The sequence below is a fragment of the Topomyia yanbarensis genome, chromosome 2, assembly GCF_030247195.1.
Source record: "Topomyia yanbarensis strain Yona2022 chromosome 2, ASM3024719v1, whole genome shotgun sequence".
Lineage (NCBI taxonomy): Eukaryota > Metazoa > Arthropoda > Insecta > Diptera > Culicidae > Topomyia > Topomyia yanbarensis.
Genome location: NC_080671.1, coordinates 287,021,354 through 287,046,081, shown reverse-complemented (window position 1 = coordinate 287,046,081; position 24,728 = coordinate 287,021,354). Strand labels below are relative to the sequence as shown.

The following is a 24,728-nucleotide window of genomic DNA, read 5'->3' as shown; positions in this document are numbered from 1 at the left end:
TGCCGCTTCTGCTAAGATCCTAAGATTCCAATAATCTAAGATCTGGGTAATAAAAGCACTCTAGCCCAACCGGAGAGCCAACCGGCACATCAGGATCGACGCCAGTAACATCTTGATTATGGTATACTGGCCATGGCGAACGGCAACGGACAGGACACGGATGACGAAAAGGATGGCGACTTAGGGCTGACAGGCGTGCTGTTCTACTCCCTGAGTAAGGAAGGATGACACCGACTTGAAATGGCGAGTGGGCTAACAGCATGGCTGCCTCCGTTCCAACAAAACCCTGGCAGGTCTCCGGGTACGTTCGAAACTCGCCATCATTTGGTTGGTGGTACTAGGTTCGGTTGAAGCATTCTCGATTTACGCCGATCCGGCTCTGAACACTACTCCCCATGAGAGATGGTGTCAACCCTTGCATGACCTCACTGCTGCTTTTCGGCAGCATAGATAATCATGGGATCGCGAGAGGCGACTATGTGCAGCGAGTGGAAATAGCGGCCCGGAGTTGGGACCCAATAAAATAAAATGGAGAAACAACAAGCAACCGATATAAATGGAGCAGGCACGGCAAATCCGTTTGCCAGAGGTGGGTTGGTGAGGTCACCACCACCAATAGTAGCTGAAGTCACCCAGCAAGAGCAGTAGGAGGGGAAGCCGAAGCAACAGCAACAGCAGCAACAAAAACAGCCGGAGCAGAGCGGAAGGAGCTACACCCCACAAACGCCAAAGGTAGTGGTAGCGAGGCACTTGGTGGAGGAGCTCCACAAGTTCGTGGACATGAGAAACAATGTCCACAAAGACATTAAGGAGATGGTCATCAAAATCCGGAAGGCGCTACAGTCTGCCGTGAAAGAGTACGATACGGCAACGCAGAGGGCATATTCAGCTGAGCGAGCATCCGCGTCGGCTAAGGCCACTATCCTCCTAGCCCCTCCGAAACAGGGTAAAGAGAGGCAGATTGGAGTGGAGAACACGCCAGTTCCCATAACTCCAAAGAGGACAAGATCCTCACCAGGAGAAGAAAGACCAGGCGGGTCAAAGAGGCAGACGCTCGAGGATGCTGTTGCTGCCGAAGAAAAGGACGCCACCTTACAGGGTGAAAGCTGGAGCACCGTTGTAGGTCGGAAGGAGAAACGCGGGAAACAGCAAAAAAAAGGAGGAGGAGCGAAAAGGGGAGCAGAAGAGGAAATCAGAACCCTCGGCTCGTCAGAAGGCGCCTAAGGGAGAAGCCGTGCTCGTCAAAGCAAATGACGAGACTACGTACGCAGCACTGCTCAAAAAGGTCAGAGAGGACCCGGAGCTGAAAGATTTGGGGGAAAACGTGTTAAGAGTCAGGCGTACCCAAAAAAATGAGATGCTCCTCGAGCTTTAGAAGAATACTACGACTAGTAGCTCTGTCTTGCAGGAGACTATAACTAAATCAATGGGTGGAAAGGCAGAAGTTAAAGCCTTAAGCCCGGAGATGGTAATCGTGTGCAAAGACCTCGACGAAATAACGAAGGAAGACGAGCTGAGAGATGCTATGAAGCAGCAGTGCAAACTGGGCGAGGTGCACATGACGATCCGGTTAAGGAAGGGATACGGAGGAACGCAGATAGCGATGATACGTTTACCGGTAACCGCTGCAGACAAGGCACTGGAGGTAGGTAAGGTTACAGTTGGATGGTCGAGATGCCTACTGAGAGCCGCCCCACGAGTAAACAAACAAGCAGAGAAATGCTTCAAATGTTTAGGCTTTGGACATTTAGCAGGGGCTTGCAAAGGCCCGGACAGATCCGGGATGTGCTGAAAATGCGGAGAGACGGGCCATCTTGCGAGAGACTGCACGCAGAGGCCGAAGTGCTTGCTTTGCACCCCAGCGGAAGGAAACGACCATCAGACGGGTGGCTTTAAATGCCCAGCGTACAAGAAGGCGACTGCAGGCCAACGGTGATGGAGATGACCCAGATAAACCTGAATCACTGTGATACCGCACAGCAACTGTTGTGGCAGTCTATGACAGAAACTATGTGCGATGTCGCTTTGATCGCAGAGCCTTATCAAGTCCCCCCTAATAACGGTAACTGGGTGGCGGATAGATCAGGAACCGCAGCGATACAAGTAATGGGAAGATTCCCTATCCAAGAAGTGGTAGAACGTTCCTATGAGGGTTTCGTGATAGCCAAAATCAACGGCATCTTCGTATGTAGCTGTTACGCTCCCCCAAGGTGGACTGTAGAGCAGTTCAGCCTAATGCTGGAGCAGTTAACCGAGCAATTGATCGATCGGAAGCCGGTAGTCATTGGTGGTGACTTCAACGCCTGGGCTGTGGAATGGGGCATGTCGTTGGGATTTAGAACCGACTTGGTTCTAGCTTAGCAACGACGTGTTACCGAGCTTCGCACTTGCTTCCTTAAATTGTTAAAAAAAAGGAATTATTTGTTTTTAGAGTTTCTTTTACCCGGAGAGTAAACGAGTAGATTCATAAGCCGGAAGTACGACTTATGATAGCTACGGTTCTCTAGCGGGTTGTACCTGGATAGGGAAAGAGAAAGAAAATATATTTTTTTTTATTTAATGAGGATACTTCTCTACTCCGGTGTGACGTCTTGGTACTGGTTCAGCCCTATGGAATCACTACACTACTTACGCAAAGAAAGAAAAATCAACACAACGGTTTGTGTTCATAAACAAGACTGACTTTATTTTAGAATCCTAAAACTATATATACAAATTCTTAACATAAAATTTCATCTACGGTTTGGTCCTAGCTATCCGCCCTTCTCGCTCACTCCTATAGTGTGTTTAATTCTCTTTCGCCGTTCATTCGGTACGGCAGATAATTAGGACCCCTACGCTAGATCGTTTGATGGCGGATAACAATTCAAGTTTCTAATTCTTCTAGCTCGGGTAAACCATAATTTATTCAGCCGCCGTTGTTTCCAGCGCATGCAATTAAAACTTGACTCATCAACAAACTGAATACATTACATTGTTTAGACCGACTTTATTTTATGACCGCCGCTAGATCATCTTTGTTTTCTTTGGTCACCCTTCGCATGCGCAGCTGTAGGTATGTACAATTGTCTTATTGTCGCACCCTTTGTTGCGGTCGTCCTTTTTGACGATTATTTATGATTATTGCTGTCGTCACTTTCGACGGTTATCTATTGTCGTACCTTCGCCTTTTTCATGGTCATTGCCAAGCTAATCACTTATTATAATCTTCACCAGTTTACCCGATGCCTCGGCCCTTTGGTGTTTAGACCATCATTAACATAAGTGCAGTATTATGCATCTTGGGACGCGAGGAACGATGCGTGATTACGGCTATCATGATGCGTTTCTTGGTAGAAATTCGACTCAACATAATGCTCCCTTGAGCACTTTATGGGTTGGTGGACTAAGACGTTCAGTACCAACTTGATTGGTGCAATTAACATACCGCGAGGCTAGCGCTGCGCTCGACATTCCCGGCCCCGTAAACCTTCCTGAAGGTTTACTACTGTTGATGATCGAGCGACTGTCCTAAAGTAGTAATACTTGAAGCGTTCGTCCTCTCTGTTTAAATTTTTTTTTAATCGTAGTTTTATTTGTTATCATTATTTAGAATGAGCTTTCACTTCTCGTTTGTTGTTTTTGTTTACAATGAGATATCTGCTATATTTCTCGGAAGTGGAAACAGGTGAACCACTGTACTTCTGGTTTTAAATTGTGGTGCCAGATTTACAAACATGGCTGTATTCTATAGACTTGTGATAGTCTCCTACATACGCGGCTAGACATCTACTGTATTTGCATATTTTGATTTCTTTAGTTTAAATCTACTTTCTTAGCAATATTCCAAGATATAAAGGCTTTACATAACCATCTAAAGACTTCTACGTACATTTTAATTATTCTTCTATAGTTATTTCACCTGAACATGTGGAATCCCTGATTGCAGCACAATTTTTTTTTAAGCTCGTAATAAATGAAAAATATGTTTTTTTTTTAACTTACATACTTCAATATTTAATTCTTATCAATTCTACATACTTCAACATACCATCCTGTATTCATTAATAAATATTTCAAATATAATTCTTATAAACTCTACATACTTCAAATATGCTACTTATCAATCCTGTACTCATTACATATTTCAAAACAGGTTGATCTACATCTTGCTCTGTCAATCAGCTGGGGATACCATACCATATCCATCTGACGATGTCTTAATACTTAATAGAAAAAGCAAAAGTTTTATAATCTCTCTTTTAAATCAATAGGAATTTTCACGAAATTCGAAAACGTCTTCATCTACAGTGAAAGAACGTATCTGTCAATTTTTTCTTCTGCTAGCTCCTTTTGTATTTCACGTGACACATTCTGTCACGATTTTCTGATAATTTTCTTGTTGATGAGAACCTCCATTGTTGATGCTACTACAGCCACTGCTGGTAGAGGAATAACTTCCGGTGCTGGAACATGTATGATACTGGTTCGTTGTATCCAACTGCGGTACGGTGAAATCTTTGCGATGCTCTGAAGTCCAATAGTGATAAAGGACGCGGAGAATCAATCTTTCCATTGTTCAATTTTGTTACAAACGTTGCCTGTTGTATTTGCCGGCGGTGCTTCAACATATCAAGCTTGCAGCGGTGAGGATACGATTGAAGATTTAACGGATCACGCCACGGAAGATTCCTTAATGCCATCCGGATGAATCCTTTTTGGACACATTCAATTCTTTGACTCCAAGTCAATTGGTACGGGCACCAAACTAGAGAGACGATCTCGACAATAGGATGTACAAGCGAGCAATATAAAGCATATATCGTGTTCATATTGGTGCGCCATTTATCCTGTTTCATCAGACTCGTTCCTATGTGGTCGTTAAATACTCCATCCTGGACGACTCTGACCAACAATAAATTTGCCATACTGAGAACTGCTGCCGCAGTTACCATAACTGTGAATATAGAAATTGGAGAAAAGCGAATGAATGGCCTAATTACCTCATTTAATATATTACTTTTGCTCCTCTCTGCTTGAGAAATTCTCACAATTTCTCGTTTCATTTTATTTCGGTGATCTTTAAAAGTAGGATCAACGGATCCAAGTTCAGATGCATGCATTACACCATGCTCTGATTCCTGTCTACTCTTCGCCGATTTTGGAATTAAATCCTTTCCTTCGACGTCTAAAACTACGTCTAATTTAGCAATCGCGTGTCTAAACGCTTCCCTTTTGCTTAGGATCTCAGCCTGTCTAACTACGCCCTTCATTCCTAAAATCGCATAGAAGGAAGTCAAAGATTGATCATTCACATCCTTCAATGTTTTATGGATTAGTGGTCGCGAACTGACAAACCACTCTGCTTGAATGAAGGTTGATCGCAACACTTCACTTATAGGTGTCCTTTTAGACAAATTATCTTTCATGACACAGAGCACTTTCTTTATAGCTTTGCTCAACCCTTCCCAGACGCCTCCAAAATATGAAGCTGCTGGATGGTTGGACACCCAAGAAATTTCAAACTCCGTCGGCTCTCCTCGTTTCACTGTTGTATTGAGATCTTGGAGAAGCCGCTCAAAATCTCTTTCGGCCTCAACGAAATTGGTTTCGTTGTTGCTGTAAAGCTGAGTTACTTTACTTTTATGCAACTTGAAACATACAAAAAAGGCATTGATACTAATATTACCTCCCAATTTGGTGTGTTTTTCGCGAGTAATTAAACAAGTGAAAATTACTCCCCATTTATTTTCTTTGACATTTCTAGCTTTTTGAAAATAGAAAGGTCCAAAATAATCGATTCCGCTATATTCAAACGGAAACGCGTTTAAATTAGTTCTTATAAGCGGGATATGAGTCATCCCTGGAAGTGTCACATGAAAAGTATTCAGAATATATATGTATTCCAATCTACTTCGCGCTCTCATGACTCCAGTGTTTGTGCCAATGATGGGATGTACTTTTTTAAAATAATCATCTTTGGACACATAGTCCCTTATTTGCTTTCTTTCTTCATCATTTTGGATGTCATATTTTAGCATCCTTTTCATTTCTTTCGCAAATGATTTTATTTGAACATTTACCATCTGTGCGCGTGACGGCGAGCTAAGCGGCTCGAAAATCATTACTTGCATTTCGTATACATCACGCTCTTTGTCGGTTCGGCATCTCTGCCATAAAAATCGTTGAGCTTGCTGATCAACCGATTTTATATGACCTTGGTGGAACATTTTCTTAATGTCTCCACAAACCGCCACCTTCAATAATACTTCGTATAGAGAAGCATCTGGTCCCGACAACAAATTGGAGTTACACAATATACCTTGAACCTTTTGTGCCGCATCAAAATCTAATCTTAATTTTGGCGGAATTTTACTAAAATGAGGTATACAAAGTACTCGTTCCAACGGATACTCAATTTCCTCCTTACTCAATTCTCTAATGAATCTCTTTAATTCATAGTTATTGAAGGATGCCATTGCCCATTCCTTTTTGTTAACATTCAAATTTTGTTTCATTATGTTGAGTCTGTTCAAGGCATAAGTCTTTGGAAATTTGACATCATCATTTTTCCAAAGCTGTCCAATTTCATAAATGCTCTCCTTCTTTTGGGGAGAACTTCGAATTATTTTCTTTGAGCACTTAGGCTCCTTAGATTCAGGCGAATTTGGAATTGCTGTAACTCCGAAATACCCTGTGGAAAGTAAACCTTTTACTATCTTCCTACTCTGAAAGGAAGGTTCGAGAGGTGATACTGTCCTCTCGTTTGTTCGCATCAACGTCTCGCGTATTTGCGTCAGCTCAGCCATTGCTTCACTGTTTCTATCTTGCGCTTGGAGTGTCACATTTTTCATCTCCAAGTCTTTTGCTCTTATCTTATTCTGAAAAGAGTTCACGATGGATAACAAATTCCTCTCATGAATTTTCCACAGCTCAGACATAGATTTGCTACCATCTAATGCTAATGCTTGAAGTGCAATATTATTCATTCTTATTTAGAAGGGAGTTCACGAGGGATAATGTTTTCCTCTCGTTCTTCTTCATCAGCTCAATCATCATTTCGCTGTCTTGGATGGCCATATTTAACATCTCGATGTCTTTCTTCAGCTTAACCTCTTCTTGGTTGCGCTGCTGGCATTTTACACAATACCAAACATCTGGTATTGCGGGTCTTTTTTCTAACTTTACGCAAGATAGATGAAACCATCTATCACAATCGGAGCAGGTAATCATCTCAACCATTGCTCGATCTTTCTTTGTACAAAGGCGACAATGACCATTGGGATTCGCCACGAATTCCATATTTGCTTAGAAATATTTGTCAATCGATCTCTAACAATCTTTCCAATTATAGAGAAAGAAACTCAATAATCAATTTAAATAGTTGAAAACTATTCAAAATATTTTTAATAAATTTTAAGGAAGATTGTGCTCCGCTCCTCTCTGGAGCCACCAAAATGTCGTTGGGATTTAGAACCGACTTGGTTCTAGCTTAGCAACGACGTGTTACCGAGCTTCGCACTTGCTTCCTTAAATTGTTAAAAAAAGGAATTATTTGTTTTTAGAGTTTCTTTTACCCGGAGAGTAAACGAGTAGATTCATAAGCCGGAAGTACGACTTATGATAGCTACGGTTCTCTAGCGGGTTGTACCTGGATAGGGAAAGAGAAAGAAAATATATTTTTTTTTTATTTAATGAGGATACTTCTCTACTCCGGTGTGACGTCTTGGTACTGGTTCAGCCCTATGGAATCACTACACTACTTACGCAAAGAAAGAAAAATCAACACAACGGTTTGTGTTCATAAACAAGACTGACTTTATTTTAGAATCCTAAAACTATATATACAAATTCTTAACATAAAATTTCATCTACGGTTTGGTCCTAGCTATCCGCCCTTCTCGCTCACTCCTATAGTGTGTTTAATTCTCTTTCGCCGTTCATTCGGTACGGCAGATAATTAGGACCCCTACGCTAGATCGTTTGATGGCGGATAACAATTCAAGTTTCTAATTCTTCTAGCTCGGGTAAACCATAATTTATTCAGCCGCCGTTGTTTCCAGCGCATGCAATTAAAACTTAACTCATCAACAAACTGAATACATTACATTGTTTAGACCGACTTTATTTTATGACCGCCGCTAGATCATCTTTATTTTCTTTGGTCACCCTTCGCATGCGCAGCTGTAGGTATGTACAATTGTCTTATTGTCGCACCCTTTGTTGCGGTCGTCCTTTTTGACGATTATTTATGATTATTGCTGTCGTCACTTTCGACGGTTATCTATTGTCGTACCTTCGCCTTTTTCATGGTCATTGCCAAGCTAATCACTTATTATAATCTTCACCAGTTTACCCGATGCCTCGGCCCTTTGGTGTTTAGACCATCATTAACATAAGTGCAGTATTATGCATCTTGGGACGCGAGGAACGATGCGTGATTACGGCTATCATGATGCGTTTCTTGGTAGAAATTCGACTCAACATAATGCTCCCTTGAGCACTTTATGGGTTGGTGGACTAAGACGTTCAGTACCAACTTGATTGGTGCAATTAACATACCGCGAGGCTAGCGCTGCGCTCGACAGGGCAGTAGAGTAACCAACACAAGAGGGTGTATCCTGCAGGAAGCTCTAGCGAAGTTAGACGTACGATTGTGTAATGAAGGCTCTGTTAGTACATTTCGGAGAGACGGGAGGGAGTCCATCATAGACGTCACATTCTGTAGTCCCTCATTGACGACAAACATGGATTGGAGAGTATGCGAAACGTATACGCATAGTGACCATCAGGAGATTCGCTACCGTATCGGCCAACGGAACCCCGCGGCAGTACAGAGAAGGGTGACCGGCGAACGAAAGTGGAAGACGAAAGCCTTCAACAAAGACCTCTTTGTTGAGGCACTTCGGCCGAACGGCGGGACCGAGAACGTGGATGCGGCTGACCTAACAAGAAGGATTGTGGCGGCTTGTGACGCCACAATGCCGCGAAAACTGGAACCACGCAACAAACGGCGTCCAGCTTACTGGTGGAACGAGACGCTTAGTACGTTACGCGCTGCTTGTCTCAGAGCCAGAAGGCGGGCCCAAAGAGCAAGGTCGGAACCAGATAGAGAAGAGCATAAGGCATCGTTTCGGGAAGCTAGGGCCGCTCTAAAACGGGAGATCAGACTTAGCAAGTCAGAGTGCCACAAGGAGCTATGCCGAGAAGTAGACGCCAATCCCTGGGGTGACGCATACCGAGTCGTGATGGCGAAAATGAAGGGTCCGACGACGCCAGCCGAAATGTGTCCGAGCAAGCTGAAGATAATCGTCGAGGGTCTTTTCCCGAAGCACGATCCAACTATATGGCCACCGTCACCGCACGGCGAGGAAGAAGGAACAAACATGGATCGGCAAGTGACTAACGACGAGCTAGTAGAAGCATCGAACCAAAGAAAGCCCCTGGTCCGGATGGAATACCAAACGTGGTACTGAAAGCTGCGATCCTGGCATATCCGGACATGTTCAGGATAGTGATGCAGAATTTCCTAAATGAAAGCAACTTCCCCGAAATGTGGAAGGTCCAGAAGCTGGTGTTGCTGCCGAAGCCAGGGAAGCCACCTGGCGACCCGACCTCGTACAGACCCATATGCCTGCTGGATACACTCGGAAAACTCCTGGAAAGGATCATTCTTAACAGGTTGACGAAATTCACGGAAGGTGAGCGCGGACTGTCCAAGCTGCAGTTTGGTTTCCGCAAAGGAGCATCGACAGTGGATGCAATTCGGATAGTGCTCGAGAGTGCCGAGAAGTCATCTAAACAGAAGCGAAGAGGAGATCGATACTGCGCTGTGGTCACGATAGATGTGAAGAACGCGTTCAACAGTGCCAGCTGGGAAGCCATCGCTGCAGCGCTGCATAGAATGAGGGTTCCCGACTATCTGTGCCAGATCATGAAGAGCTACTTTCAGAGCAGAGTGCTACTGTACGAGACGAGCGAAGGACAGAAGTCATTGCGTGTCACAGCGGGCGTTCCTTAGGGCTCCATTCTCGGTCCAACCCTTTGGAACGGGATGTACGATGGGGTGTTAACGCTGCAGCTGCCTAGGAAAGTGAAAATCGTAGGTTTCGCGGACGACGTGTCACTAACGGTGATGGGTGAGACACTTGAAGAAGTGGAGGTGTCGGTGACGGAGACAATAGACGCGATCGAGAGCTGGATGAACGGGGTCAAGCTGCAAATAGCTCACCACAAGACGGAGGTGTTGTTGGTCAGTAACTGCAGATCGGTCCAACGGATGCAGATCGACGTCGGAGGGCACGTGATTGCATCGAAACGTGCATTGAAGCAATTGGGAGTTATAATCGACGACCGGTTGAGCTTCAGCAACCACGTTGATTACGCCTGTGAAAAGTCGGCGAAGGCAACGAACGCAATAGCGAGAATCATGCCAAACGTCGGCGGTCCGAGAAGCAGCACGAGACGTCTGCTATCTACTGTTTCGTCATCGCTACTCCGATATGGGGTTCCTGCCTGGAGTGCTGCGCTGAAAACCAAGCGGAACCGTGAAAAGCTAAACAGGACATTCCGACTGATGGCCGTACGAGTCGCGAGTGCCTACAGAACAATATCGTCGGAGGCAGTATGCGTTATCGCCGGGATGATCCCCATCTGCATTACCCTGGCGGAGGACGTGGAATGCTATCAGCGGAGAAATGCACGTAACGCTAGGAGACAGGTTCGAGCGGACTCGTTGGCTAAATGGCAACAGGAGTGGGACAACGCGGAGAAAGGAAGGTGGACCCACCGACTCATCCCAAATGTATCGGCCTGGGTACATAGGAAGCATGGAGAGGTGAACTTCCATTTGACGCAGTTTTTGTCCGGGCACGGATGCTTCCGGAAGTACTTGCATCGGTTTGGACATGCTTCGTCACCCCTTTGCCCGGGTTGTGCGACCGTGCAGGAGACACCGGAACACGTGGTCTTCAAATGCCCTAGATTCGAAGAAGTTCGTAGGGGTATACCTGGTATGACAGCGGACAATATCGTCGAAGAGATGTGCCGTGACGAACATACCTGGGACGCTGTCAACAGAGTGGTCTCGAGCATACTCTCCGAGTTGCAGAGGAAGTGGCGTAGAGACCAAGAAACCGCAAATCGGGTTTCGAGAGAAATTCCGCCGCCGGGGAACTCTCCAACTGTGTAGACTAGGCTCACCGCCGGGGACCAGTTGAGTAGTGCGTGATGTAGCACCGAGTTGGGTCGTCGGGGCACCTGGGAACCGGACGTCAAGCTTCACCGGAATCGCTGAACCGACCTCGACATCCTTCCGGGTAGCTCGTGAGTAGGCTATATCCACCGCCGGGGATTGGACCGAGTAGACCGCGTCGCAGAACTAGCAGTGGGTCGTTGGGGCGCCGGTGAACCGGAAGTTACGCTCCAACCGGAATCGCCGGATAGACCTCAGCACCTACTGTATGGCCCGTTGAGTAGGCTAGATCCACCGCCGGGGACTAGATCGAGTAGATCGGGCGAAACGGAACGAGAGGAAGCCAAAGGGCTCATGAAATTGTGGTGCTAAAACAAAAGAAGAATCGGTACCGGGGGAGCCTCCTTCGCCGGGGAACTCTCCGTCGGCGTAAGCTAGATCCACCGCCGGGGACTAGACTGAGTAGACCGCGACGAAATACCACCAGTCGCAGGTCGTCGGGGCATCAGCGAACTGGACGCTCTGCTCCACCGGAATCTCCGAACTGACCTCGACATCTGGTTGGTTGGCTCGGTTTCGGGAGAACTTCTCTCGCCGGGGAATTCTCCGTCGGAGTAGGCTAGGTCCATCGTCGGGGACTAGACCGAGTAGTTCGCGAACAAGTCTGGTGCTCAAAGAGTAAACGGCGTTGAATGGTGCGAGAAGGGATTTGCGGTGCTAACCGGCATAAGCGAGCCGAAGGGCTCGGTGAATTAGACAGTCAGAAGTTGGCGCTCAGACTGTACTCGTAGGGGAGGAGTACTAAGCCTCGACTCACAGCCAGCTTTCCGACTGCCATGCAGAGCTTGCCAGTCTGTGTGGATGGTAGAGAATTGGTGGTGTGTAGAGGAGTGGGGCTGTCACCCTACGGAAGAAACGAACTAGTAAGTAGTTGAATTAGAGTGTGTGCTATGCAAATAAAAACCCCTCCCCGAAGTAATGCCGTAAGGTAGTGCCGGGGAAGAATCAGGTTCTGGGCAAGAGCAGTGGTTTTTAGCGGGTCGGGTGATGGCAGCCCAAACCCGTTCCCTGACAATGGGGTTTTTGTACATTTTACCTCACTCAGGGTTTTTCTGAAAAATTTTTTACTGCCCTCAAAAAAAAAAAGCATACATACATACATACATACATACATACATACATACATACATACATACATACATACATACATACATACATACATACATACATACATACATACATACATACATACATACATACACACATACATACATACATACATACATACATACATACATACATACATACATACATACATACATACATACATACATACATACATACATACATACATACATACATACATACATACATACATACATACATACATACATACATACATACATACATACATACATACATACATACATACATACATACATACATACATACATACATACATACATACATACATACATACATACATACATACATACATACATACATACATACATACATACATACATACATACACACATACACACATACATACACACAGATATTTTGCGATCTCGGCGAACTGAGTCGAATGTTATATGAGACTCGGCCCTCTGGGGCTCGGTTAGAAAGTCGGTTTTTGGAGCAATTGCGTAACCTTTCTATATGAGAAAGGCAAAAGAATAGTATTTAATTAGCTTAATCAGCATGAGTTCAATGTTATCTTCATGTGATTATATTTTGAAATGTTGGTGGAATGGGTTTAAAAGTGGAGGGAATGGGGGGTTAGTAGAGTGGGAGTGGAGGATGCGTCAGAAATCCTTCATTTTATTTTGGTATACGGAGTGGATGAAGGAAATGCGGGCGTGAGGGTGGTCCAAGGGGACGGTAGTGATGAAGGAGGGAGATGTAAGGTGCAAGGCGGGGGGGGCGGAGGGGCTCTGATGCAATACTCAGCTGCATATTTTGCCATCCATTTGAGACTTGGTTTGAGAAAATCGGTTCAGTCATCACCGAAGAACCGATGTGACTTTATTTGTGGAATATGCCCGGAATTCCGGACTTCCGGAATCGTCGATAGTGGACAATATATTCAAAGAATGTTTGATTGGCAATCAGTGATCTAGATCTGCGATTAGAAGTAATTTGGTGACCATTTCAATAGTTTTTAGCCTCTGAGGTATTACGATTGTACCGATTTATATGGGAAATTCCAGTGTATCCTTACTAATACCCCTGTAACTCCGGAAGCAAGAGTTAGAACAGAATGAAATTCAGCAGCAGTTAATGGTATTACTGTATCTTCATTTGAAATCAAGTTTGTAAAAATCGGTAGAGAATTCGTTGGGGAGTGGGTGTGATATTAGCTTAGGAACTTGGCGGGTTCCCCGGGGGCGTCATGAACTGTCATAGGTGGCCAATGTGGTCAAAGCTGCTTTGATTGATCATTAGTGATCCAGACCCGCAAACTAGAGTAATGTTACATCAATTTTAATATGTTTTACATCATTTCAACATCATGGTGATACCAGTTTATATGGGAATTTGCTGTGTGACCGCACTCTTCAACCCGTAACTCCAGAACCGGAAGTCGTATCAACTAAAAATTCAATAGCAGCTTATGGGAGCGTTATACCTATCATATGAAACTAAGTTTGCGAAAATCGGTTCAGCCATCTCTGAGAAAATTGTGTGAGTTTAAATGACACACACACGCATACACACACATACATACATACACACACACACACACAGACATTTGCCGATCTCGACGAACTGAATCGAATGGTGTATGACACTCGGCCCTCCGGGCCTCCGTTGAAAAGTCGATTTTTACAGTGATTGCATAGCCTTTTATATGAGAAAGGCAAAAATGAAGGAAAAACTTTTACAATGAAGAAGGGAACAGTGGTCCACAAGGACAAAAATAAAAGAAGAAAAATTTTAAACGCGAACAAGAGCAACAACAAGAAGGATCTACAACGACCGGAATATGGACATCATCCCACAGGAGACTTGGGACTTAGTGGACGAGTTCTTGGAGTACGTGAAGTACGTGAATATAATGATCAAGAAAACTATATCTATATAAATAAAAAGAAAAGAAAAATAACAAGTTTATAGACGAAGAGTTAGAGAAGGAGATAAACGACACCGTCGACTTCTTCGACGAAATAACTAGGCAAAGCAAGATAGCCGAAAAGGCCAATGAATTCCAAAACTGGAACAAGTACGGAAAAGAAAAGAATTTCAAATTAGATATTATACTATTTCCTAATTGCCCTAGCAAGCGCCAAATTTACACCCTACATTATAGTAAATGCGAGGAATTTTTAAGCTGCAAGTGATACTCCGTACACAAAATTTTATATGAACTAGAGAAAATGTGAAAAAATTTTACAATAAAATTTTAATAATACTGTCATATGTACTACTCAAAACACACATTAAAATGATATAATAAAAATACATTCTATTTAATTATCAAATTATACTCAAATTATTCTCAAATTATATCAAACTACATAGAAGTTTTATGGACAGATTAAAAGAAATCGAGAACCATATAAAACGTGAATATAAAAACATATATAAAAGTAAATATAGACCGAGAACACTATCAACCTCATGGTAGAAAACGAACAAACCGACAACAAAAACGAAAACCCAATTATATTACATGCTGGACGAATGGAAAGCCAAAATAATAATCGCTTCCCACGTAGATATCCTACAAATAATTACAATAACAGGTACCAACCACAAAGGAACGAAAGATTCCATCAAAACCCCCAGGGAAGATACCAATCAAGGTATCCCACTCCTGCCCAAAGAGGTTCATTTACAAACAATAGGAATTTCCACCAAATTCCAAATAACAATAGGAATTTCCACCAAATTCCAAATAACAGATATAACCCACCAAACTTTGATAACAGGCACAGATACACAATCCAGTATCAAAACCAGTATCAAAACTCTAACCTTAACACAAACTGGTACAACAGAAATGCCCAGATGTACTACACCAACGAATCACACCATTCACAAACAACAGCAAACGATACGCAAAGACCACCAATTAACAACCAACAACTAGCAATATTACCAGCTAGCCCCGATACTAACCATTTTTTAGCCCCCCAGTAACAGGTGTTCACAGAAGTCGACCACGTGAACAACTGTTACCGAAAGGCTTACCTATACTGACATTTAATCTAAATGCATCAAATTTTATTCAAGTTAAAGTGCACATGGCGCAGCTGGTTACATCGCCTGGCTGAGGTTATATATAGGCCGATAGGGAACATTATTGTTCAGTCTTAGTTTTAACGTGTAGTGAATAGTTCCAATAAATTATATTTTTTTATTCATTGTAATTAAGTAAAATTTAAATTTAACTGGCGCCCGAATAGGGACCAGAGTGAAAAGTTTTCTTAGTCACGACGTTACAATGCAGTGAAAAAAAAGTGAAAACAAGTTCCATCTGACCGCATCTTGCAGCTGTGAAGAAGGACGCCCCGAGTCACCATTGGCAGCTAAAAACTCGACAACGGGAAAAAGGGATCCCGTCACTTCACGGGAAGGATTGAACGTCACTCCGGTGCCTGACCCCAAGACGTGATTGCCCCGATAAAGGACAGCAACCGCACTTCCCCTGATAGAAGTTGGAAGTTAGAATGATAAAGAGTATATTGTAAGTATCTTTCAATATTTTCAATTTGTATATCAATAAAAATTTAACTAGTTAGTAATTTAATACTAATTAAATAAGGAATAGTGATTGAACAGTGATAAATTGAAAAAGTGATTCATTTGTGTTTTAAAAATTGAGGTCGAAAGTTTAATTGATAGTTTCAAAAATTTAAAGATTAAAAATATGACAGCGCCAAATAATTCATCACAAATTGTGGAAATTTTGGCTCGTTTGTCAGCGCTAGAAGAGGTAAACGCTTCTTCGGCTGAAATAGATTATAGTGATCCGGTTCTGACATACCAAAATCCTGATGGATCAATTGCCGATCCATCAGTAATAGAAAGATTTCCAGATTTAATCAAAGATATACCAACTTTTGATGGTAAATCAGATGAATTGAGCAATTGGGTTAGGGACGTCGACAATTTAGTAAAAGCGTACCAACCCTCAGAGCAAAGTACGGTTGAGTAAAAAAATAAATTTTACACTATTTGCACATGCATTCGAAGAAAAATAAAAGGAGAGGCAAACAACGCTTTAGTCAATTCAAATGTCAACATCAATTGGCATTTAATTAAAAAAACCCTTTTGATGTATTACGGTGAAAAAGGGGACTTAACCACCTTGGACTACCAACTAATGAATTGCATACAGAGAGGTAGACCTCTAGATGTTTACTTCGATGATATTAATAAATTTTTATCTCTTATTGCTGGACAAATCAAAACTTGCCCTGAATATACACATCAATAAGCTTCACGTGCAATGTTAGATATGTATAATAGAAAGGCAATTGACGCATTTATTCGTGGTCTCGATGGAGACGTGGGAGTTTTTGAAAAATCATGATCCTGAATCTTTAGCAAACGCGTATGCTTATTGCATTACGTACCAAAATATTGAATATAGGAAATAGGATCAAACCAAAATATATTGATGAATTTTCATCAGGTCTCCCAAAAATTCCACCTAAAGTAAATCCACAACATCAATTTTATAAACCCCCGCAAATTCCTCCAAGAATTTTCGCACCACCAAAAAATATTAACCAAGGATATCAGTTTAGACAACAAAATCCTCAACAAACGTATTTTAAACCATCGCAACAATTTCCTCAACGAATGTTTACGAAACCATCTCAACAATTTCCTCAACAATTTCCCCAACAATATTTTAAACCTCCTTCAAATTTAATTCCACAGACTAAACCTCAAAAGAAAAATCCATTTTTATCAAAACCAGAACCGATGGAAGTTGATCAGTCTATTAGGTCTCGCCATATTAACTATGCAAATAGACCTCAAAATTATCATCAGCCAAAACAGTTTCATCTAGAGACAAATGAAAATTACGATGCAGATCCTGATATAAATCAATATTTTGAACAGATTCCATATTTAACAGAAGAAAGTTGTAATGATGGAATTTCTTTTGAGATATACACCAGTGGCCTTGAATATCAAGAGCACGATAACACAGAAATTGATGAAAATTCAGCCGAATTGAATTTTTTAAAATAAATTCATCATTACCATATTTTCTATATTATGGTAATAAAGAAACTCCTTTAAAATTTCTAGTCGATGCAGGATCAAACAAAAATTTCATTCATCCAAAATTTACAAATACCTCACATGATGTAGAAAAACCATTCTTCGTTTCATCTGTTGCAAGAGATATACAAATTTCTAAATATTCCCAAGCACCAATATTTAAACCATATTCTAATATAAATGTTAAATTCTTCCATATGGATAAACTCAGAACATTTGATGCAATTATTGGGCACGACACTCTAAAAGAATTAGGTGCCATAATAAATACATCAGATGAACAGCTTATTATTAACAATAGTATTATTCTTTTATTACAGCATCGACTTCAAGAGGTTAACAACATCCATATACAAGATATACATTTAATTCCAGCAGAAAAAACAAAATTGATTAACTTAATATCTATTTTTCAGGATTTGTTACAACCACCGGACGAAAAATTATCCTTCACAACAAGAGTTAAAGCTGAGATCCGAACTATTGATGACAATCCCATTTATTCTAAATCTTATCCCTACACCAAGCATTAAAGACAGAAGTCGAAAAACAAATTAAAAAATTATTAGATGATGGTATCATAAGACCATCTAAATCACCTTATAATTCTCCAATTTGGATAGTTCCAAAAAAATGGACGTCTCAAATATAAAAAAATTTCGTCTTGTTGATTTTAGAAAACTCAACATTAAAACAATAAGTGATCGTTATCCTATTCCAGATACTTCCTCTGTTTTAGCTAATCTATGTAGGAATAAATATTTTACTACTCTCGATTTAGCTGCCATTTGGTTTGAAGAATGCTCCCAGTATTTTTCAAAGGGTTATGGATGATGTTCTCAGAGAATACATCGGAAAAATTTGTTATGTATATATTGATGATATAATAATTATTGGTAAAACTCTTGACGAACATATTACAAATATTAAAACAATTTTTGAAGTACTCAGAAAATCAAATTTTCGTATCCAACCAGATAAATGTCAATTCTTCAAAACTGATGTAGAATTTTTAGGATTTATTGTATCCCAGAATGGATTAGTCCCAAAAAAGTTGAAGCAATTAAAAATTATCCTCAGCCCACCAATTTAAAAGAACTTCGTATGTTTTTAGGTTTATCAGGATATTATCGACGATTTATAAAAGACTATGCAAAACCTGCAAAACCGCTTACAATGTTATTAAGAGGGGATAATGGCCATAGCCCTATTTCAAAAAACGAATCCAGAAATTTTCCTGTTAATTTTAATGATGAAGCTACAAAAGCTTTTGACATATTGAAGTGTATTTTGTCTTCAAATGATGTTCTTATTTTCCCAAATTTCGATGAACCGTTTATTTTAACAACGGATGCTTCAAATAAAGCACTAGGAGCAGTTTTATCCCAAAAAACGCTTTTAATCCACCTAACAGTGTGATGAGACATTTCTTATAACTCTTATCACTCTCTTCGGATATTATATCGTTTGAGAACATTTAGAACTTGATGCTTCGCGATGTTTTTGATAACACATACTACATGGGATAGTGGCAGGACTCAGAGAATCGCTCAAATCAGCATAGGACAACATCAGTGCTAGAAATCTCAAACCAAATCAATAGGAAAGCGAAAAAATAGCCCATAACATAGACATACCATCGAATTATTGTTAATGCTCTGTTAATAAAATATCTAAATTGTGGTGGAAAAACTGAATTTTCCTAAAAATGTTATTTATTAATCATTCGCATGTATGAAAAAAGCCTTATGTTTACATTTGTGAGTATCGCCCTTATCACAAAAAAGCGTTGAAATGAAATCGCAGCTCCTGATATCACGCTATCTCTGAAGTGCATGCGTGCATAGTTCCAAATTTTACTTCGACATCGACTTTTTCTAAAGGTGACTTCCCAGTAGTATCCTTGATTTGAATTATTATCGCTAATCCTAATGCCAAAGAACAAATAAAAACCTCTCGAAAACGAACCGTTTGGGAAAATCATCATCATTACTGAAATTTTCATTTTCACGAAACTTTTCGATAACCTTCCGTCACTTGCGTTAATGCACTGGGTGCACAGTGCTCCGAAAATCTAGCGAAATCGTCTTAGGGCACCAGCGGGTCTAATTCAGAGCTATCTGCGCGGCGAGTTAAATCTGTAAAGAACACTAAAAATTAATTTCTATTCCATAATTTTCAGTTCAGCAATTCGAGAGATCGTGCTCACCGCAAGCCATGAAAAATAGACTACGTTGTTTCACTATTTATTAAAAAATCACGGTTAAATAAAAAATTTAACTATTAAAATATTTCAAATAGTTTATAATTTTCACAAACATATTAGGAAAAATTGTTTCATAAGCTTTCGTAATATTGTGTAGGAAAAAAGCTGAAAACTTCAGTATTTTCTCTATCTGCAACATATAAACCCTTAAGTATACCAATTAATTGGTATACGAATTGGAATAGGTTCGCCAAATTTTGGAAGAAGTCTATAAAATAACCCCTTGACAGCTACCTAAAAATTGTTGTAGTTCGATGCAATAAAAAAATCATATTTGGCGATTCATATTTGGCTGATAAAATTGAGGTGTCAATGTATTATAATAGATATTCAGCATTCGAAGAAGTTTCTTTCGAGTGTAGAACGACTTTGTTTCTACTTACTTGAAGTCAGCGGCGTAGCCAGAAATTCGGTTTGGTGAAAATCGATCTTACTGTCCAAACGGCATAATTCCGAAACCATAAATTTTAAAGTTTTAAAATTATGCAGAATTATTTTCCAGAAAATAGTAACAAGGTTCGTGTCTTTAGCGAATTTGTTGAGACTTTATTGTAGTCATGAATATTAACCTGAGAAAATTCACCATAAATACTTCTTGGACGATATACCGTCAAAATTATTTTATCAAATGATGCGCTGTTTAACGTTTATAAAACTCATTGAAGATACTAAACCTCCGAAATTGGCGGTTTCAAAATGATGCTATCTTGACCTTAAATTACTGTTTTTAAACATTTGACCTATACATATAATTGGTCATACAACAAAAATCAAATGCTCATCAAAATTGATCAGAACCTGCTAGAGTCGAATGGAAATCGTCATTTTTCATAAATTTCTCTCTACATTCGGAAAGTGTTATTCTCGTTATTAATCATATTACGTTTTCGTCTCAACTCGACGCATTCCTAAAATATAAACCTGTTTTAATCCACCTAGTGGTGCAATTTTGCTTTTCTCATTTGTCCAGACTACGATTCCATGGCTGGTTATGTTCAATACAATGGTGGAAATGAATATTACATGTTCAGTACGATTTGCACATACATACAATCGATCGACAGCCACGATCTTGAGATACTATGTGATATTGAAACATCGCTTGAAACCAGCGGCGGATCATGGAGAAAGATCCGGGAGGTCCAGGTCTTGCCGAAAATTTTCAACTTGTTAAGAAATTTTAAACTAGTTTTAATTTTAAAGTAGCAACCCCTCACTGCATACCCCCCCCCCCCCTCGGGCCGGTATAATTGAAGATTTTTAGAGTGATTGCATAACCTTTCTATATGAGAAAGGCAAAAATGTACCAAAGTCTAAAAAAGTCCATTTTTGTCAAACATCTCAATGTTTCATGCATTTTAAAGTCATTTGGCATCAAAAATACGAATTTGATTTTGAAATTTTTTCATTTCAGTTTATATGGGAATTTGCTGCGTGATTGCACTCTTCAACTCGTAACCCCGGAACCGGAAGTCTAATCAATAAAAAATTCAATAACAGCCGATGGGAAGGTTGTACCTTTCATTTGAGACTAACTTTGTGCAAATCGGTCCAGCCATCTCTGAGAAACAGAGGTCACATTTTTTTCCACATACACACATACACACACATACATACACACACAGACATTTTCCGATCTCGACGAACTCAGTCGATTGGCATATGACACTCGGCCCTCCAGGTCGGGATTGGATTGACGAATTTTAGAGTGAATGAGAAAGGCAAAAACATTTTTAGCAAATGTTGAAAGTTATGCATTTTTTTTGGTGAGCAGTTCTATGTTTCATTAAATCAATTTTAACTTCGCTTCCTATTAAATAAAGACCCTTATTACAGTACATCTCTACAAAAACGAGCTCTCTATATTTGTATTTTTAGTCCGCGCTTACTAATTTCCCCTAACCAAAAATGAGATTGTTTCATACAGAGTGTTGCTTTACTGGTGTTTTAGGGGCAAAACTAAACCGATTTTGAATATCGGGGTGTGAAAACACATCTACGTGATTCAAGAAATTCGATGTTGAGAACATTTTGTGAATTACCTTTATAATAAATTAACTATTTCTCAAAAATCAATATATATAAGTTCACTTCAAAGACAAAATAATGTGTTGATAAAGAAACAGTGAGTTCTAGTATTTATTCCTTGGATTAGGCATTGCGTTTAATCATGAGGTAAATGTTGGATTGTCTATCAATACACAGATCAACAAGTAATTCACCTAGTAGTGAGATAAAAGATTTCTCATATAATTATACTCGTGGCGTCACCGAAAGCAACTGTATGTTTGAAGCCCAAAAATCTAGCGAAAATTTAACTCTTTTGCAAGATTTAGGTTATACTGATTATGGCGCAAAAATTTCTACTTACATTATTTATGATAAGAATGTAAGAAATCAATATATCATAATAATATGCCTATAAAAATAATGTCACTGCATTAACCATCATTTGCCATTCCTCACACGCACCCCCCCTCCATCTCTCTCCCTCTTTCTCTCTCTCTCTCTCTCTCTTGCTCTCTCTGTCTCTCTTCTATAGCATCTATCTAACTATTTCTGTATCCATTACTAAGTTGTGTGATAAGATCTTCTGCCAATCTGAAATATTTATTAATTGTAATTGCGAAGGTTTGAGAAAACAAAACTATTTCTTGTCTACTGCTACATCAACTCAACTTTAATTCAATTGTATTCAAAGCCTGTATCTACACTATAATTAAGGAAATTCATGGCTATATCAGAAAAATATTTGGTTTAACTGGGTAATATGAAAGTTTGACGATGAAAATTTTCAAAAGAGACATTCCACGTGCGATATTTAAACTATTCGTATCTCTATTGAATTTTGAATGAAATATATGCTCAAAGACTGAAAGCTGAAGCCAGAAGGATTGGACTTGCCATCAACGTTTCGAAGACAAAATACATGAGAGGAAGAGGTTCTAAAGACGACAATGTGAACCTCCCACCCGAGTTCGGATTGACGGTGAGGAAATCGAGATGGTCGACGAATTCATGTATTTGGATTCACTGGTAACCGACGACAATGATAACAGCAGAGAAATTCAGAGAGGGATCTTGGCGGGAAATCGTGCCTACTTTGGACTCCGGAGGACGCACGCTGATTAGATCGGTAGTCCTCTACGGCCACGAGACCTGGACTATGCTCGTGGAGGACCAACGCGCCCTTGGAGTTTTCGAACGAAAGGTTTTGCGTACCATCTATGGTGGCGTGCAGATGGAAGACGGAACGTGGCGCAGGCGAATGAACCATGAGTTGTATCAGCTGCACATTCGTTGTATTGGTACGAACTTTCATGAAAAATAACGGATCAAAGACCAAAAATATCCACAAATTAGATCCAGGAAAAGAAGTCTCCCAAAGTACCCACTCTCGATGGGGGATGCAACTACAATGTGTCTTCTAACTTATCGTCGTCCTTGTGTCGATGTACTGAGTAGTTTGAAACATGTTTTTTTCACAGTATTGGTCTGTGTAGGACTTATTTATCCATATTTCCTGCACGAGAATTCCGAACGAAACAATATGAAAGCTATAAGGATGAATGGAAAGAGACTGCATTGCAATCAACTGAATGCACGGCTTTTATGCTATCGACATAGTCTAGACATTTCACACTATTTACTTCAATGCAAATAAAAACTTTGAAATATCTACCTGTCTCATTCACGAATCGCATTCTCCCTGTCGTTCTCTGTTCAAGGGACTTGAAAGCACATGTGACCTTGTATCACTTTACTGTATTCAATTGTGCGTTAAAATACTGGACCTGTAAATTCTATTCTGTACATAAATCTTTTTTCGGGAATATGTGACCAAAAAGTAAACTTCGAATTCCAAAGCAAATTGAACATTCCAGGTTCCTGATAACTAATTAAGGTACAACAATAAAGTAGAAACACCAGATAATCTTAAAACGACGCCGTCAAGTAAAGAAGCATGAAAACAAAAAGAATAAAACCAAAAATGATGGACGCCCTAGAAAGTCCATTGCATATTTATTAGCCTTTTCTCAGAAGATAGGATTTTCAAAAACATTTCAAAACTTTCTGATGCAATGGTTCTCAAATTCGTACAATCCGGTTTATTCATTTTCTTTATTCAAAAATGTTTTAGCTTCAAATATATGACCATTTCATTTTAATTAATTATTTCATTCAGCATCTTTTTATTCGTTTTGTTCATCTGCGTTCATTTTACTTATTTTATTCGTTTCATTCTTTGGATTCACTCTGATCAGTTTACTCTTTTTGTGCATTTTACTCATATCATTCATTTAACTTATTTTATTCATTTTTTCCAGTTTATTCATTTTGATCAGTTTCTTCATCTTAATAATCTGGCTACTTTTTCAGTTTTAATCATTCCATCCAAATAATTTATTTGATTCAATTTATTTTTTTATATTAATTTATAACCTTTTACCATTGTTCAATTTTTCATTTTAATCAATGCATTTAATTCTGCTCGTTTTCTTCTTTTTATTCATTTTATCACTTCAGCTCATTTTGTTTATTTGATTCGTTTGTTTTATTTATGCACTTCATTTACTTTTTACTTCATTCATTTTGTTCATCCATTCTTTTTATTCATTTGATCCACTTCATTAATTTGATTCATTGTATTCACTGGATGAATTAAATCAATTTGATTCATTTAATTCATTTGATCAATTTGATTCATTTGATTTATTTGATTTGTTTTATTTATTTGATTTATTTGATTCATGTGATTCATTTGATTCATTTGATTCATTTGATTCATTTGATTCATTTGATTCATTTGATTCATTTGATTCATTTGATTCATTTGATTCATTTGATTCATTTGATTCATTTGATTCATTTGATTCATATGATTCATTTGAGTCATTTGATTCATTTGATTCATTTGATTCATTTGATTCATTTGATTCATTTGATTCATTTGATTCATTTGATTCATTTGATTCATTTGATTCATTTGAATCATTTGAATCATTTGATTCATTTGATTCATTTAAATCATTTGAATCATTT

General features: G+C 39.8%; 1 protein-coding gene across 3 annotated transcripts in view; it reads right to left on the bottom strand.

The window, feature by feature from the left end:
• Nucleotides 1-207: 207 nt before the first annotated feature.
• LOC131683228 (3-phosphoinositide-dependent protein kinase 1) overlaps nt 208-24,728 on the bottom strand; it is a 615,616-nt gene continuing 591,095 nt past the window's right edge. For 2 of the 3 annotated variants that reach the window (XM_058965065.1, XM_058965066.1), the window contains exon 7: nt 208-4,936. In XM_058965065.1, the coding sequence (XP_058821048.1) occupies nt 4,410-4,936 (527 nt within the window). In that variant the 3' untranslated portion in view covers nt 208-4,409. The remainder of the gene's footprint in view (nt 4,937-24,728) is intronic. The other variant, XM_058965064.1, reaches the window with a different exon arrangement.